The sequence below is a fragment of the Rhyacophila brunnea genome, unplaced genomic scaffold (genome assembly GCF_057557595.1).
Source record: "Rhyacophila brunnea isolate RB1 unplaced genomic scaffold, BYU_Rbru_1.0 scaffold_24, whole genome shotgun sequence".
In the NCBI taxonomy this organism is placed as follows: Eukaryota; Metazoa; Arthropoda; class Insecta; order Trichoptera; family Rhyacophilidae; genus Rhyacophila; species Rhyacophila brunnea.
In genome coordinates, this window is record NW_028232904.1 from 10,744,304 (window position 1) to 10,764,053 (window position 19,750).

Here is a 19,750-nt window from a genome sequence, read left to right on the forward strand (position 1 = left end):
ATTATTTGTATATTTTGGCAATGACAAAGAGTGGAGGTAGGCTGTGGAATGCACACTAGACTTTGTCAGTCATACTTATTCACTGTTTTCATTGAATTAAGTATGTGTACACATTGTTGATGGTTTTTAGAATACCATTAAACTAAAAGCCTAAACCAAAACATTATTGATAAAAAATTCCATCTACAATTTGTGTTCTTAGTTTAATGGTAACAAATAAGTATGTATGACTGTCAATGTTTAGCGTGCATTATTTATGTCGGATATCAACAGCCCACCTTCACCAGTGAGATAAGATTTTTTTACAAAGTTTCTGGCTCACACTTTCCGAAACTGAACAAATGAATACTATCTAACCGTTATTCAATTTTCAGATTCCGATGTACAAAGGGCCACCAAAGAATTATTCACGTGTGAAGCCTTCTCAAGATGTGGTAAAATGTTGTGTTAATAATTTAATATTAAATAATTCTTATATCTAAAACGTGGGTCAATAAATTGCATACCTACTTTACTCCCTTAACCGGTTTTATGCCTTCAGTGAATTATCTCGCTCTATGAGGCTGTGATTGACATGCCGCACATACAAATTTCATGTCCAACTTTAAACGCAAATTACTAGACACTGTCAATTGATTTGTATAATCTAAAAAATTAAATACACTGACATATGTTTGAATAATTATGAAATACTAAGCCACAAATTATCGGTATTATACCCTGTTTACACGTGCATGGATTTACTGCTGACAGTAAGTATTATCGCCGCCATAGTAAGACAATGTATGGGTAAACATGTATTATCCTGCAGTTGCAAGTTTGCATGTACGAATCAAAAAATTTTGAAAGCTTCTGAATTTTCATGCGGCCGTAGGGATTTTTTCGATCTGCGCCTGCACAGTAGAACGATAGTGGCGAACCTGCCGGCAAAAAAACGAACTACACTCATTTTGAGGTTAGCCGATTTTCACTACCTGTCAAATAGTATCATAATGACAACATCGCTTCTTGCTTATTATTATATATTATCGCAGCTATAACAAAAAATGCACGTGTATTATCATGCAAATTGCAAGATTGCATGCATGAATCAACAAAGTTCAGATGCTTCGGAATTTTCACGCGACAATTGGACCGTGCAATATCTGCACCTACGCAAGAAAATGCACGTGTAAACTTGTATTATCGTGCAAGTTGCAAGATTGTATGCTTGGCTCAAAAAAGTTCGGAAGCTCCTGAATTTTCACGCGACTGTTGGGATTTGTTCTATATCTGTGCCCATTCTGCGCCTGTGGAGTAGAACAATAGTGGCGAACCTGCCGGTAAAAAAACAAACTACACCGCACAGAGACTCATTTTGAGGTCAGCCGATTTTCACGGCCTGTCAAATAGTACCATAAAATGACAACATCGCGTCTCGTTTACTGTTGAAGAATGAATTTGGCGAGACAGTCAGCACTTTTACGTGTAAACAGCTTATCGCAAAAGTTTAAAATACACACTATTGGTGCAAGTAAATCAACGCACGTTTCCAGGCGCCATTACAGCGATTTTTGTAAGAGCTTCGCTCTGCATTCAATGTGTGTCATTAAAAATCTACGGCCTGTCAGATACTGCCATAGTAATATCGTGAGGCATAAAAAAGGTTAAAGTTCATACTGCATTCTTAATTCCATTATAATAAAACTTTTTACAACTTGAAATACTGAATAGAATTTTAAGAATTTTTAAATTATTAAAATCTGGTCAAAACAACTGACATCTACATAAAACATAAATCTTCACAACCTTAACTCTACAGTGAGTTAAGGCCATTAATTGTTATTAGGTCAGTATACAAATCGTCACCCATTTCTCATTTTTATAGGAAAAGTTACCTGTTATGAAAATTGTTTATCAATCACAATCAGTTATCGTATTGTAGGTATGTAATTTTGTTATCTCTTCAATAGGCTTTGTCGTATTTTACAAGCATTTAAAGTTGTCCGTAATAATCTGCACAATCTTCAAATTCGATTACTTACCTCAAAACCAATAAAACATACTTACAACAACTTGTTTAATGATATATGTATACATAGCCCTCATAAAAAATTAAAAACCTCAACTCACATTTCTGTCAACTGTTGAGGTTGGGAAGTGGTATATTTTTCATAGGTTTGCAATATTTGTTAAATCGAAACTATCAAACATCATCATTTATGGCACTACAACCCTTGGCGGGTCTTGGCCTCCTTTAAAAACTTCCTCCATCCTGGACGATCAGTCGGTACTCTCCAGTTGCTTTGACTGAGCATTCTGAAATCTATGCATGTGGCCGATCAAGCGCAGTCTCTACATTTTCATATGCAACGTGATCTTTTCGTCTCTATAAAGTGTGTACAACTTCTAGTAGCGAGGGGTGGAGGTAGGCTCTTCAGATTCGACATAAATAGTGCACACTAAACTTGTCAGTCAAACTTATTTGTTTTTATTTAACTAAGAGTACAATTTGCAGATGGTGCTGGTTAGATATTAAAATTTAATTAAACCCTGGCGCAACCAAATCATAATATTTTTGGTATTCTATGGGCGATACGACAAAAACAGTACACACTTTTCAGTCACACTTATTTGTTTTTGTTGGATTAAGAACACAGTGTTGGTTGTCTTTTTAAAATTCATTAGGCCCTGCTAAAACCAAACCATAATCGATAAAAAATATTTTATAGATAAACCAATATTTTTTGACTATTATCTACTATGGCTCGGATTATGCAGTTTAATTGAATTTTCAAAACTAACAAATACCATCTACATGTTGTAATTGATACACCCCTGTTACAGGCGGGCTTCTCCCGGTGTAAAATAATCATTTAGTAGTCATAAGTCGAAACGTAACCCTGACCTCTAGAAACGGCTTCATAAAACATCTAATCTGATTCCTTGCTCAACTACGTAATTTTTTTTATTCATAAGTAAAGGCCTTCGTCCGGTGTGTGAAAATCATATACTGGGCGGAGGTGAAATTAAGATAAATTTAATTTGACTTAAAAAAGTATAAATGATGATGGATGAGAGAGATAATTTTAAGACTAAATATAAGTATTCATATATAATAAATTTTGCGGTGGTCCTCGTGATTCGTCAAATCAAAAGCATCACGCGATAAAATTTGGCCAATCACGAGAGTCCTTTTTGCTGGACAGCGTGGGTATGCAAAATTTAAAAAAGAGAAATAAAGTTAGTGAGCGTCTGGTTTTCAAATCGTACGGACCTGACGACTACAACTGTAAAAATCCCAAATATAATTTGTAAAACTAAAAATTAAGAAAATATAAGAAGACCACGTTACGAGCACGAAAGGCCGTGTTTTATTTACACTCCAATCGTTTAACTCTTTTTTTTTTGTGAATCCGGGGTTCGATGGACACCTGAGCTAGCTGCTGGAACCCCGGGTATCTCATAGTCTTAGTTCAATGAAAAAAAATACGTTAAACGACAAAGTTTAGTGTGCACTATTTATGTAGCATCTTAACAGCCTACCTCCACTCATCGCCACTGACAGTTCCTCATTACACCTTGACCTCCAAATGCCACTTTCTTGAATAGGCCCAATGATTCTTCTCAAAACTCTCCTCTCAAAGATATCCATAGTTCTCATATCCTGTTTGCCGAGTGCCCACCATTCTGATTCATACGTTAATACTATCAAACATTATATCAACTAAAAATTGCAAAAATAATATTTAATTCACTGACAACTCTAGATTCCCTAAAGAGATTTATCTATTATTACATCTACTTCGCTTTGATATTAGTAGGTACGATACGTACTATTACGTGAAATTTTTTAAATTGCAATGATGTTCACTGTACATGGTTATAATTTTTTTTCAGCCCATGGTTGTCATACACAACGTCAACATGCAACCAAAGGTGGTGATTAACAAGACGTCAGTGGTAACAAAAAACAACTCTCCGCCCAATAACACGTGAGTGATGACCCAAACCTTATCTGACAATCCTGCCTTACTTTGCTTTCCACCTTTTTGCTTAAGGGCCTGCTGAAGAGCCCGCCTATAATTTAGTATAAAAAGGACCTCGGCGTCGTAACTATGTCAATTTAAATCGATCTTTTCGCAAAAATCACTAATCATCTGAGATTTTATTTCAAGAAATATTATTATTATTACTGATAATTTCTGCCTCGAGAATTATTATTATTTTATGAACACCTGCTAGATGAAGCCGATCAGAAAACAGGGCTGTCAAAATAATATTAAGCATTCATATTTTTTAAATGTTAATTTCATCATGGTTTTTAATCAAACCTGTGCAAGTACGTACTGATAACTTGGGTGGATTTTGTAGCAAACATACTATTGATGTATATACGGGTATATTATTATTATAACCCAATTCAAATTGAACATAGGTTGATACTCAAATACTATTATAGTATGTTTATGATTTCGAGAAAATAATACTATGGTATAATTAATCCATATCAATTATTTGAAAACATTACATTCGCACTTTGCACAAAATTACAAACACAATCGAAGTTTGCCGCACACGTACAGACCACGTGATATTTGTTTACGCAAAATCGTCGCTTTTCAAAATGGCGAATTTGATTACCAGATTTTACTGCGATGAATCAGTATGTTCCTTTTTGTCTTTTTTTATTCGTAGGTTTGTTTACTATGTACACCGAGAAATTTCCATTTATAAACTCGGAAACGATTTTTACAGAAGAGTTTTGGAATATAATGCAACCAAAACTGGAAAAAATTCTATCATGGGTGTTGACTTCCTGAATTAGCTAACCCCAGGTCCATGCCACTACGTGAACCACACTGGATATTAAGCCATTTCCACACTGGCAACAAGTTGCTGGCAACCTCATTAAATTTTACGATACTTACCATAATTGCTTAAGAAATTTTACAATAATTATTGTAAAATCTAACGAGGTTGCCAGCAAATTAACTTGTTGCCAGTGTGGACCCGGCATTAGATGCACAAAACTTAAATAATATATATTATAAATAAAAATTTAAAATTATAAATATATATTATGATTTATGTCTTCGACAGCCCTGATGAAATGAATGTGAAATATGAGTCGGATCAGTCACAGAGCGAGATTTATTAACACAAACAACTTTGACACGACCTTTTTATATTAACTAGTAGACCAGATATTATGGACCACATGTTAAAAAATCATATTTTCAATTCTCAAGGCCAATTCTGTAGAACGTCCTCTTAAGTGGAGAAAAATTCATTTCTTTTATATCATTCTTTCTTGCAAGACACGTAAATTCGATGCAATTTTTTTTTCTGGTAACAGTGAAAAACGCCTCATTTACATAGATAGATAAATAGTCAATAACACGAGTGTATTCACTAAAAATCTCGTTTTCAGTCATAGATTACTATAATAACCAATCTTTTTTGTTACAGGTCTTTCGCTTCGGCATTGAAAAGGACCAAAAGCATTGACAGTGCGCTTGTACAAGTCAATAGTCTTCAAGTATCTACTCAAGATTCCACCATTCCCAACAGGTACTATAATTATCTAATATATAAAAAATCAATGTTTGTTTGTTCGTATTTTATGCGCTGCCATACCATTTTTCTGATTGTGATAAAACTTTATCAACTTATTGCTTACACTTGCGTGAAGGTTATAGGCATAGTAACTTACAGTAGGTCTTATATATAAAAATGAATGTCTGTCTGTCTCGTATGCATTCCTATACCATTCATCTGATTGCGATGAAACTTTAGTGAGTTGTTGTGGCAACACCCGCGAAGGTTTCTGAATTAGTACAACCATCTTCTTCTTGTTTATTCTATCTTCTTTTATTCATATGGTTCCTATATCATTCATCCGATTGGAATGAAACTTTCGTCAGTTGTGCGCACACCCGCGAAGGTTTCTGAATTGGTACAACCATTTTCTTCTTTTTCTTCTATTCGTATGCGTTCTTATACCATTCATCCGATTGCGATGAAATTTTGATCAGTTGTGCGGCACGCCCGCGAAGGTTTCTGAATTAGTACACCCATCTTCTTCTATTCGTATGTGTTCCTATGCCATTCATCAGATTGCAATGAAACTTTGGTGAGTTGTTGTGCGCACACCCGCGATGGTTCCTAAATTAGTATTATATAAAATACAAAGTTTGTTGTTTGTTTGTTCCATCCAATTTTGAATTTTTTACTACATATTAATAGTATTAATAAATAACGTTTGCATATTTTGGATTTGATTTTAATTTAGTGTTTTTTGTTTGACCTTTACTCCTATTAGAATTATTTTTATATTGCCATATTGTATTACATAGATATTTTAATATTAAAAAGATAAATACTTAAAATATTTAAGATAAATGTATCCGCGAAGCGACCCTGTGCGAAGCCGGTCACTTCACCTTGTTCAATATAAAAAATATTATACAGTCGAACTTGGTTATTATGATCACGGAAATAGCGAGATCTTGGATGTAATGAGGAAACATTCATTGACTATGATTGTTTATGATTTTCTCCATACATTTATTCACTTTTATAACAAGCTATTTCTCGGGTATACCGAGCAAAACTGTTAATGTGCCGATCATTTAAAAACAACATTTTCGACCCTAAGCAATAAAATCCGACCGGGCAGTTAACTAGACCGATGCCGCTGGGATCAGATTACGTTTATGACACTAGTTAAGTGTCTTAAGTACCTAAATCGTTTTTTCGCCGACAACACGCCACGCATATGGTTAAAATTACATGTAAAAAATCCAAGCTTTGTGAAGTCAGTAGGTACCTACCAGCGCCGGCGGCTCAACACAATAAACAACTTCTTTTGTAGTTTATCAATGCCATGCTTATTTCGGGGATTTTTACGATGGTTTTCAGATTTTTTATGTTCTATGGTTAAATAGAACGCGGCGCTAAAAATGTTATATAACGATATAACGAGTAATGCTTATAACGAGCAAATTCAGTCAGTCCCATCTTCTTCGTAATAACCATGTTCGACTGTATATCATGAAGAAATAGTGCAAACGGCAAAAAGTTGCAATTCCTCAGTCAGTTTGAAATTCCAATAGAAAATTTTACCAAATAAATAATGTTAAAATGAACATTCACTGTATAATGGGCGTGATGACAAAGAATACATTCTATATCCATGGATATCATATGAATCGAAATATGGCTTTATTCTCAATTTTATAGTGAATATTTTATACATCTAAGGGCACAATATTTGTCAAGTATGTATGTATTGCTAAAAAAATCATTTGGCCCACTGTCTCCTGAATTGTTGGACACCTAGGTATATAGATTACATTAGTATGGATTCAGTTGCAATTTATATTGGCGTTAAATCTTACTATTGACTTTTATAATGTAAGAATTGTTATAATTTTTTCAGTATCGACCAATCAGAGGATGGTGTCAGTGTAGAAAAAAATAATATAACCAATCGCGTATCTGATGTTAATAAACCTTCGGAAGTTGTGAAACCTCTACTGATCAGAAAAAGGTCCCGCAATTTATCGATCGACTCATCCGTGCCGCTTAAAAAGACCAAACCTGTACGGATTCAAGGGTTAGAGGTGACTAAAAAGCCCAAAGATCCATTGGAGAAGTCCAGCATGATGCTAGAGTACAAAGATGCCCTTCGAGAGGGTAAGGCGCGGGAGGCTGAGAAAAAAATCGGGCAGATTGTCAATCGTACCGCTGGTGTCCCGACAAATTTGTTGAAGAATTCAATAAAAATAACCGATGCGACAGTTTTGGATTCCTCCAAGGGCACCAATCCCGTGTCTAGAAAAAGCAGTGGAGAAATTACGCCGCCCATTCGCAGTCTGGCCGAAAGTGACGTGTCCAAAATTAAAGTATACCCCGGTACAGCTAAAGTTATGACCAAAGTCACTAACGTGTTAAATAAGTTCCAAAATAATGATAACTCCAATGACACGACTCAAAGCCAAGCTAAATTAGACTCTTTGGCAATGTTTCAAAATTTGAAATTGAATAATAATTCTCTGAGTATACAACATAAAAGTTCCAATAACGGTAAAATATCAGTTAAAAATTTCATGAATGAAAACTTGGAAAAAACAGTTGTCAATAATGATCAGCTGATGATTTCTCGGAAAGATTTAACTGTTACCAAAACGAAAGTACCGATTAACGATCGCGTTCTTAATGCAGATGAAGATATGGTAGAACTGATTGTACCGAAAGAGGAGCCGGTGGATCCTGATGATATTCCTCTGGCGAAAGTTGTCAACACGCCAATTACCGAAACGCAGAACCAGCTTTTAAGCAGTTTACAACTTATGCCGACACCCATTCCAGATTTCATTTCGTCCAATATTAAAGAATTGATGGCGAAACAGACAGTAACCCCAGTTGTCGCAGCGCCCATTGCGATGAAATCGATCATGCCGGATTGTATTTTGCCCAATGTAAAAGAACTGAGTGTAAAACTGACGACAGTCGTCAACGGTATTTCGTCCAGTTCGAGAGAATTGGCCACCAATAAACAAAAGACTCCGGTCGACAACGCCAAAGAATTGATATTGAATAAAGTTCAAATTAAAAAATATAAGAGTCCCGCCGACTTGAGAGATGAAACTATTACGAAAATAATCATCACGGATTCTCCGTCGCATATCCCAAAAACAATAACGCAAGGGAATGTTGGACAAAATAAAAAACATTTAATCTACGCAAAAGATATTAGGACGCTTATTGATCCTCTGCCGCAAAAAGATGGAGATGATAATTTGAACACGATTCTGAATTCCATTAGCGAATCTCCTCCCAATAAGACGTTGAGCATTAATAGTACTATCTCTTCAGATAAAGGTATTCCCGTATCACCGATAGGTAATATGGTCTTACCTATTCAGCCCGAAGCTGTACAGAAGATCTGTGAAGATGTAATCATGCAGGATGATATGTTGGGTGACAAAGCACCGTCTCCACAGATAACCATCTTGAATCACACCCTGCCGGCGGTGAGCAACCCTATTATTGGAAGTTCTCCATCAAAGCGAATCCCAGCAGGTAAAGATTCTATAGTTTATTTCTGTCAACAGTTTGAATGGGTTTTTCATTTTCTAATTATGTTAATAACTGAACAGCGTTCAACTCTGTTGGGTTTGTTCGAGACTGGGCATTCTAGAGGGCCGCTAAATCATTATTGCCAACTGTCAGTAACAAAAGTAATCCAGATAGAATAAGAAAATTAGCAAGTTGGCAGAAAAAATCCTATGTTTTCTCAAAATTTTAAATGATGTCGAAAAAATAAGTTATAATTATGAACATCATTTCAGGAGAACACAGGTTTAGGGAGAATTTATTGTTTTGAAACTAATAAATAAGTCATTCAACTACAAAATTATATTTTTATGAAACGAGGTATGAAAGGTCAATGTATTAATTTTCAAGAAAATTTGTTGTAATATTCTAGGCTGTGTCAAAAAACGCTAGTATATAATAAAATGCCAAATGCAATGTTCCCTGTAAGGTGTGCGCGTCCTACCTACCATGTCCGCACATATGTTTTCATCCCCCGCACAGTCCTCACACAAAAATATTGGAAAATAATGTTTCCTTTGTCAGAAGGCGAAGGTCAAGTGCGACTAACGCGAGCATGCAAGTAAAATTTTACTTCAAGTGGGATCACTATGCCCAAAGTATACGAAAAGAAGATATTACGTATTTTAGTGTTTATCAATGACCACTTATGTGCCGGGTCCTCTGCATTTTTTTGTCTTTGACATGTTTCAACTTGCAAGAAACATTGTCAGTACAGTCTCTTAGTAGTCCTTATTGTGAAAACATCACAGTTCTTACCATATTCACAATACGCACTGGGTGACACCAACCCTAGTCGAAATTAAGTGTCCTGCACACCATTCACAGCCAAGGTCTTTGGAATTAGTGCCTTGGAAGATCCCAGCGCAACTTTGAAAGGTGTTTCTCGATGTTGATGCCATGAAGGAATATGAAGACATAAAGTGTGGTACATAGGGAAATTATTCAAGTCATTATTGAATCTGCATTGTGTATAATTTTTTGACAGGTCCTCCAAAGAGGAAAAGAAAAAAATCCAATCCTCTCCAGGTCATCCTCCCTGCGTCACCTTCAACTAACGTCACTGCCAATGTAAAGATCTTGCCGAAACCTGCTACGTGTACGGAAGAGATGAATGCGGATCCAGTAGTAAGAGAAGTAAGCTTATCAATGATAAATTATAATATTTGTTTGAGGTTTTTAGCATATACTTGATTCTTTTTTCTCTCTCTCATCCTCTGACAATATTTCCCAGTATTAATTACATTTGATCTAACTAAAAACAGCCCCACGTTGGGCACCATTGAATAGACTCCGATTTGTATTTTGAAATCACTATGCTACTTCTGTTCTGTTCTTAAGTTATTGCAGCTCGGTAGAGATAAATGATAGTGTATGTATAGGTAAACATAATCATAGGATATCTTTTAAAGTAATGTTTTTGTTTTGCGACAGCCCCACGTTGGGCGCCACAAAAGTAGAGTGTTATATATATTGTTCACATTTTCAGAAAAGTATTGAAACTAAATAAACACTTATTTTAAAAAGATATAATCTTGGTAGCTGTTTAATGACTAATATTACAAAATTACAGCCTGCACCGTCTGCTGAACTGTCTCCGATGTCTATTAATCCTTTTAATGGTGTACCACCAGGAATCGAAGCTTTTTTACCGAGTTCCACAGGTCCTGTTCACAAGTTGATCAACGATAATGCTCACAAAGTAAGTTTTTCAAATCTATTAGTAGGCAATGAATTGTGCTTGTTATTAATAATATATAGTTATATATAGGTATTAATATTACTAAGCCAAAAGAGCTCAAGTGATAATAAGAGCAATTTTGTCACAAAATAATGAGGTCAAAGATGGCATTCTTAATAATTGATCTAACCCCAGTAAGAGCGTACTTCAGTGAAACGGCAAATAATTTTCAACAGTAGGTGCGATGAAATTTCTCACTTATCACCAATCGGAGACCGACCGTCGAGGTGCCCGCACGTCGATTTGCTTTGTCATGGCGTCGGATGAAAATATTCTTAAATTGTGAAAAGATGACTAAAAAACTTTACGTTTGTACTTAAAAAAGAAAACATGTTAATGAATATACTATCATTATTAGTAATATAACAATAAACATAACATTAATTGGACACATGTTGGATTTTTATATCAGATTATATTTCGTTCGGGGATTAAATAAGGGGATTTGCGTTACCTTATGATTGTGGCTGTAAGAAGGCACAATTCTCGAATGTGGAGGAATATTAATTACATTGGCAGACGCGCGATCCAACGATCCACGCTGACCATCGTGACCAACATCTTTACACTATAAGCAATTACACGCAACGATTCAATTGCGTTGGTGCGCGATTGGTGGCTACACTGAACAGTTTTCCCTCGCAATTTTACGTCAAAACTCGTCTGTCGAACCTAACCTCGCAAGCGGGCGGTAGCTTCTATTTTCGTACGTTCTTGGCAAACTTTGTTTGATTCTTTGTGAATTGTGGCAGACGGAAATAGGATTGGTTTCAATTTGCTCACGATCGTTCACGATCCCGGAAAACCATAGATAATAGATTTTGGCAATCGTGCCAGATGATCCGGCCAGACGCAATCTGCCAATGTAATTTGAGCATTAAACACATATTGAAGAATATGTTACAGTCGAACTTGGTTATTACGATCATGGAAATAGCGAGATCTTATACTATTTATAGAATGGTCAACACTCCATTTGTGGAATATTTTTTTTTCTTTTTAAACCATTTCCGATCCTAAAAGCATCATATATATATAACAACTTCTAATATTTATGTGTTTTTCCAGATTGCTGACTTTTTCAAGCAGATGATGGTCAGTACGTTGAGCAGTATTGGCTTGAAGGAAGGCGTCTCGGTGGAGGCTGCTCTCTTGTCCATGCAGCTGGAAAAAGAAATCCTCGACGTCAAGAATCGGCACAGGCAAGAGGAGATAAAAAGAATCACCGGTAAATTATCAATGCAAAACTAGCACAGGAATTAATTACACACAATCAAATTGAATTATTGTTGACTCTTGATTAACCGGGCGGAGAATTTATTCTAACAGAGATTGTTACATAGGGTATTGGGTATTGTAAAATGTCCGCATCTAGAAAAATGTGAATTCTTTTGTTGCATAATGCATAGAGTATAGAATATGAAATAAATCGTCTCCGGAAATTTGTATGTATGCAGCCGATATACTGGATTATTTGTTAGGTTAGGTTTTCATTCTTCAATTCATGAATTTTGCCAAAATCGGCTATGAAAATTGAATTAATGTTCATATTGAATCTAAAATTATTGGAGACCGTATAGTATATAGTCATTTCTTTCCGATAAGAAAGCTCACGGCGAACTGTGAAATGTAATATGTACGTACAATATACATGTAACCAAAACAAAATACTCTTTATCGTTTCTGCAGTGGTCTGTGGCTTATTAATTTTTTTATGGCCATATGTGAGTTATCTACATTACATCATAAACAAGTTGGTATTACCACCAATCGTACCACATTAAAACTATTAAGACATTTTATTAAAGTATCACAATACAAAGCGTTGATAAAACTCATCATAATGTCGTATAAAGTTAACATCATCTAGTGAATTAAAAAAGTGATAATATACCTACGGATCTCACCAACGCAATATTGCAAACTGCACCCACCACAGTGGCAACGTCTCTAGACACGTTCAACTTTACCATACAAAATATATTCAATACAGTAGAACCTTGATAAAACGGATTTCGGATAATAACTGACAAAATATCCGGTCAAATGTGAAAATTGTTAAAAACATCCTGTTAAGAGCGTACATAAGTGAAACAGCAAATAATTTTCAACAGTATGTGGAACGAAATTTCGCAGTCGTCGCCAATCGAAGACTGTAATCGAGGTGTAAGCACGTCAATTTGTTTTGTGATGGCGTCGGAGGAATATATTCTTAAATCCCCTGACCCTGGTGACCCTGGGTATCACTTCATGACTGAAAGTGAAATAGCAGATGAAGTTATGATTTTGGAAAATGAGGATGGAAATGAAGATAGTTAGGAAGGCGAAATAACACGCCCAAAAACAAAGTTATCGGTGGTAAGATGGCATCTCGACGATCTAATAACATTTATTGACTATTCGTCAGGTAACGAAATTTAACTAAATATTAGATGCATTTTCGTAATTTTAGAGAGTCGATTATGAAAAAAACAGCAAGCTTTAAAAGTGCGAACAAAAGTTGATTCTTTTTCCAATCAAAGCAGGATTACCGAAAGCATGCACGTCTACATTGAATATTAACGTCACTCTGTGTCTGGATATATCGTCTGAAGACAAATAAACAGGACTATGTTTGTTTTTTTTATTTAACGGACTTACGGCTTGAACAGACATCCCCCCACCCGCATTAGTGCATTATATTGAGGTTTTACTGTACACGATATTTGTTTTAACGATTAACGAAGACTCTATTGAACAGACACCTTAAATATTATGAATTACACGATGAAATAAAAATTTGTTTTGCATTCAATGACAGATGTCAGTGATTTTAGAATTATTTTTCACTTAATCATACATGTTTTCATCCGTCACACTCGACAGTCGGGGCGTCACTGCATTGTGTTTATATAACCTGTCTCAAACATGTGAATTTTTTAGTACAGTCGTAAATGACGTTCCATGGTAGCATCAAAGTAAAGTGATAGAAACATTTCTGTAGGTTCAAAAGTTATTTAGTTTTTAATTTTGCCAGTAATCAGCGTATGCATAATTTCCACAGTAGATAGAACATGAAAATCCAACAAATAAACGCTGTAATTAAAAATATTAAATGTAGACTGTGTTAGGTATTGTATTTCATGACACCTATGTGATTTTTCAGATGCAAAACTTGAAGAAACGCGGCAATACTGTGATTCCAAAATCCGGAGAGCCGTCCAGGAGGCGAAACAAATCGCAGAACTTGAGAAAATCACGGCTGTCGCCAATGCTAAATTATTCCAGTGGTAAATATAATTGTAATCAGATTCATTCATCAACTGCAACACGCTATGCTATAATTGAGGAGACGGGTAGAAGAGGTGCTAAACTATAGTTTTGAGATAAACGCATTCAACAGGTTTGCTGCCCCCGGCGCCGATCGGAGCCGCGTGGCCACTCATATTCGGTGCCGCCGTATCCGATCGGAGCCGCCTGTATATTAATCACGAAAATGTCATTCTTTCACTGGCACTACCATTGAGTGGTTTATTTCTTAGCTGGCATCGTATTTGAATACGTTACCGATATTTTTCACTTGTTGGTTTTTATTTTGCATCATAATTAGATTTTTTATAGACATTTTTCGGCACTGTGTTTTATAAGGTCCTACCTACATACCACTTATCATTATCACTTATCACATGTTCAGCAGTGGCAGCATTAGGTTATTTAGAATATTTTTCAGTATTATTTTATAAAGATAAAAAGTTTTTTAGTCAAGCAGGCCACTGTTCAAAGAAAATATTAATTGGTCTTCTTATTAGTGTTACTCAAGTGGATTGCTTTGAAATTTGATTGTTTTCATAACATGGTGAGTACCAAATCCAATAAAAGCAATTAGGGAATCAATAAATTTGTTTTATCTGTCAGTCCGTAAAAAAACCATAAAACAAAATTGCATAACATAATATTTTGGAGTATTTTACAGGTGCCACATTCACAAAACCCACTTGAATGTTTTCAATGTGTAGGTACTGTGAAAAATTTTATAATTTACGACTTGTTATAACATAACTTATTTATTGACGTATTTACATGCTATCAACTAATAAAAAATATTATGAATATAGTCATTGGTTTCGTGTACCTTGACCTAATTTTTACGTTTTCGTGGATTGGCACATGGGGTCAATTCTATATTATATAGGGCGGCAGCGAACCTGTTAAACAAAAGAAATGATTAGTACAAGTCCAATTACAAAGTGATTATTTCACTTCAGTCTGTCAAAATGTTATTTATTTATTTATTGTCCATCGATAATCGTTGTCACTCTATTACGAAATTTTCAGTACTAGCTTTAGAAAATGTGGGTTGCAGGATTACATGTAAATTGTATGTAAGACATTTCACTGTGGCACAGCTCGCCGTGAGCTTTCTATGGAAAAGAGATGACCGTATACAATATGGTCTCCAATTTTATTAGATTCAATATGAACATCAATTCAATTTTCATAGCTGATTTTGGCTAATATTATGAATTCAACAATGACAACCTAACCTAACAAATAATCCAGTATATCGGCTATTTTCAAAATTTGTTTGCTTGCTTCCTGCAAAGTATAAACCAACAAGAACCGTGTTTTATTTCAACATGAATTTTATGTCAGTACTATACGACCCAAAGAGGTTGGACAGTCTTTAATATACAGTCATATATTCCCAATACAACATTTCACGGTGAAATGTGATACGGCGAACTGCATACGTACAAGTTTCCGGACAAGGGGTTGGAGGGAGGATTCTGATTTGGAAGACATATCATTGACCACAAATATGGAATTGTAATACAATTCTAAAAACACTATAAATTGCAACAAATCACCCCAATTTTACGTATGTCTCTCTTGTAACTGTATCCTCAATTCTTTTGTTTTTGCTAGGATTAGTAGTCATTCATTATTGCCAAGTTGCCTCTGAGAATTATATACCTATCGATGTGCGTTATTAATCGTAACTTCCTTATATTATTGTCGCAATTTAACTGAACGAAAAAAAGCAAATTGAGACGGCTTCATAATGTTTAATTTTTTTGTTACGTACAACAAAAAAGTCAAAACAGCATGTAAATTTTCCCTGATGCGAGATTCAAACGGATTTAGAGGCGGACGTTTCGTCCCTACTCGACACCGCCTTTATATTGTAAAACTAAATTCTCAACAGATGTCAATGCCACGGTGAGCTGGATTCTGACATCCTAGAATGCCGCTTAATACTGTTTCCTGGATGTATTCACCCGTGACGACATTAGATGACTTCTTCGAGATTCTTGGAGATTTCACATGGTTGCCATGCGCTCCACTTAGGGAGCGGCCGTGGCTTAAAAATAAGAATGTTGTCTTTTATTATTAAGTGTAAAGTAATTCCTCTGATAACGAAGGTTCTGTGAAATTACTTTGTTATTTGAGGTTTAAATGACATGGATATCAACGATATTATTTTGTAGGTACATTATAAAAATATTTAAACATAGCAACTTTGAATCTGACTTGAGCATATGCTACAGATTTTTTATGGTAGTTTCAACCCAACTCACTATTTCTTCAAACCAACACCACTAATTACTAAGTATACTTACCGTGCAGTAGCGAAGGGTTGATGTAGGCTGAAGATCCGCCATAAATAGTGTATATTAAACTTTGTTAGTCATACGTATTTATTTTTATTGACTAAGACTACAATTTACAGATGATGTTGATTAGTATTTAAAATCAATTAAACCCTGCCTAAATCAAACCATAATAGTTTTGGGATACTTTGGGCGATACCACAAAATTGTACACCCTTTTTCATTCATGCTACTTATTTGTTTTCATTGGATTAAGAATACGTATTACACATATTGTTGGTTCATTTTATTAAATTCAGTACGCGCTGCCTTAACCCAACTATAATAGATAAAAATTATTATTCTATCTATAAAATATGTATGATTTAATTGCATAATTTTGGATATTTTATAGATAGATGAATATTTTTTGACTATTATCTATTATGGCTTGGTTTAGCAGGGTTCCATTGAATTTTAAAAACTAACCAACGTCATCTGAAAATTGTAGTTTTATTTCAATGAAAACAAATACGTGTGATAGGAAAAGTTTAGTGTGCACTGTTTATGGCAAATCTTAACAGCCCACCTCCACCCTTCGCCACTGATACAGTGTATATGGCGGAACTATAGAATCTTGGAACATCCAAGGAGGGTGTGAGATAACTCTGGCTTAAGGAACAGAAATGGACAAAGAAATATATGACTATTTATTATAGCATTCCAATCAAATCTTCTTTAGGAAAATATGGTGACGATTGATTCCTTTTTGTTGTTTAATAATGACTTTGCAGAAGCTGTCTACTTCATCAAACGAGGGAATACTTTAGCCGTGTTTATAATATTTTCAGGTGCGCCTCCTGTCAGAACAGATCGCAGCTGTTCTGTTGTTGGAACACTTCATACTGCAGTTACCAGTGCCAGGAGGACCATTGGGCCACTCACACGGGACACTGCGTGCAGACTCCCAAAAATGGAACACAGGTAATTGACTGTGGACACTAGAGGTGGGAAAACTGGTCGATTTTGAAGACTAAGTATACTTATTACCAGTATAAAAAAATACTTAGTGCCAAAACTTGTTCCAAAATACTTACTACAATAAAGCCTCGTTAATACGAATTCCATGGGACCGAAAATCGAATTACGAAATATGAAATGTATGGGGGGAAATTATTAGAATTTTGAAAAAAAGAATTCTTTGATTTTCATTGATTTCGTTCACGATCATATTTTCCGATTCCGTGTGTGTAATAGATCATAAATTGTCAGGATTATTTATATTACCTTCTTAAAATAAGTAATTTATGTTTTAAGAAAAATCTGTCTCAATTTTCAATGACTAGCTCATGAAATAGTGTACTATATTATGATTTATTAAATATTTTTGTATGCCAGGACTCTGAAATAATCTCGAATTATAGGTATGGTTTTATATGAAAATAATGCTCAAGAGACTTTTTTCGCGAAAATTTTGAATTACGGCGAATTTCGAATTATCAGTGTTCTTACTAACGAGGTTTTACTGTGTTATGGTATACGGATAAACAGCGTGCAACGCGTGGTCAGTTTGGACTGTCTACTGCCACCTATTGTTAGAATATCAAAGTAATATTTGGTGAGTGCATGCATAGGTGTATGCCGCGTAATTCAAACCGATTTACAAAAAAAACAGCGTTATCGCGATAACGCTCGCTTTCTGGATATGGGCTCAATTATAAAAAAATACGAAATAATTTTTATTTTTCTAATTTGTCAACACAATTGGTTATCTAGTAAAACTATGTGAAAATCCAATAAACAATCAACAATTAAATACCTACAGCCTTGAAACATGCGAGTTATTGTTTTTCCTTTGAGTCGAGTGCAGTTGTGCCACTGATGTGTTAATGGGTCATAAAATGTCATGATTATTATTTTTATTACCTTCATAAAATAAGCAATTTATGATGTTTTAAAAAGTCTGTTACAATAATTTTGAATGCCTGGCTCATGCAATATTTATTACGATTTATACTCATATGCCAGGACTCTGAAATCATTTCATATTACGAAATTCGAATTAAAGGTATGGTTTTATATGAAAATAATGTTGAAGGGACTTTTTTTGCGAAAATTTCGAATTATGGCAAATTTAAAATTATCCACGTTCTTATTAACGAGGTTTTACTGTAATAATATGAACATGGTTAATTCAAAATCGGTTGTAAATTGTAATTCTTATATAAATTAGTTCCTTCAACTTGCAATTCGTAATATGAAATAATTTATGAATCTCAGTGGACTAAAATGCTTCGTAAATTGAAATAAGTTCACTTAATCTCACTAAAAAGTGACTATAGTTAAGATTCATGTATTTTTTTGTATATTATTGCCATTTAAAATATTTTTTCAGTAAATTTATAGTTATCTGATTAACACGTTTGTTATTTTTCATTCAGGAGAAAAATTACGACATATTATCCACAAACACGGCTCTTCCGTCGTTGGCTGTAACGAATTTCACAGTCCGGGAGACCAGCGCAGGCCAGACGTCATCGACCGTTAAGACCATGTCGGTGCAGCCTGACGGCAGCATCATCATATCGAGGAAAGTGGCCGGCAACCATATCCCGCAGACCATACAGACTCTGCAGAATTCCAAATTAGTAAATTGCGTGGACAAGAGTGTTGACGGCGAACCGCAAAAAATGAAGACCGTGGTCATATCAAAAGTCAGCATGGCCGGGCAAGGTAGTAAAGAGAGCTCAACGGCCGGTAACTCGACTGCGGTTCCTCTACGGCTGGCCATTGCTTCATCCCCTGGTAAGAATGAACATTTTGTAACTCATCTTAATAAACGCAAGGTATAAAATTCTTCCTATCTAATTTCCTCGATTTAATTACAAAGCCGTCCAGTCCGAATTGAAATACCTCTGATAGCGTATATATTAAATTTTAATACACATAACTCATAGGTAGTCCAATAGCTTAGCGGCAATTGTGCAGTCATCTGGACAATTTCTACCAAAATTCACTCTATCGCCTGCATTTATAGATGGAAGATGGAATATAGAACAGGGTAAGTAGATTGATGAATGACTCCAAATGATAAAACAGATGGGCGTGTGAAATACAATAAACCGTGTTTGTATTGTCTCCTTCTATTTAAAGTTGCAGACACGTTTGCATTTACAATTACTGAGCTTAAGTTTATGATGGATAAGTAAAGACTACGAAGATTGTGTTCTGACAAATTACACAGTGACGGACATTGTTACGTTAAGCAAGATCTGAATGACTGTGTATGATAGTGGGTTGCATCCCCAACTATTTATATGATTTGAACACAAAGGAA

General features: G+C 35.1%; 1 protein-coding gene across 6 annotated transcripts in view; it reads left to right on the forward strand.

Annotated features, from left to right (window-relative positions):
* LOC147069025 (MYND-type zinc finger-containing chromatin reader Zmynd8-like) overlaps positions 1–19,750 on the forward strand; it is a 44,950-nt gene that overhangs the window by 19,448 nt on the left and 5,752 nt on the right. For all 6 annotated transcript variants that reach the window (XM_085951683.1, XM_085951685.1, XM_085951682.1 and 3 more), the window contains 10 exons: positions 375–434; positions 3,880–3,974; positions 5,452–5,553; positions 7,424–9,069; positions 10,091–10,239; positions 10,676–10,804; positions 11,912–12,071; positions 13,989–14,112; positions 17,265–17,397; positions 18,855–19,218. In XM_085951683.1, the coding sequence (XP_085807809.1) occupies positions 375–434; positions 3,880–3,974; positions 5,452–5,553; positions 7,424–9,069; positions 10,091–10,239; positions 10,676–10,804; positions 11,912–12,071; positions 13,989–14,112; positions 17,265–17,397; positions 18,855–19,218 (2,962 nt within the window). The remainder of the gene's footprint in view (positions 1–374; positions 435–3,879; positions 3,975–5,451; positions 5,554–7,423; positions 9,070–10,090; positions 10,240–10,675; positions 10,805–11,911; positions 12,072–13,988; positions 14,113–17,264; positions 17,398–18,854; positions 19,219–19,750) is intronic.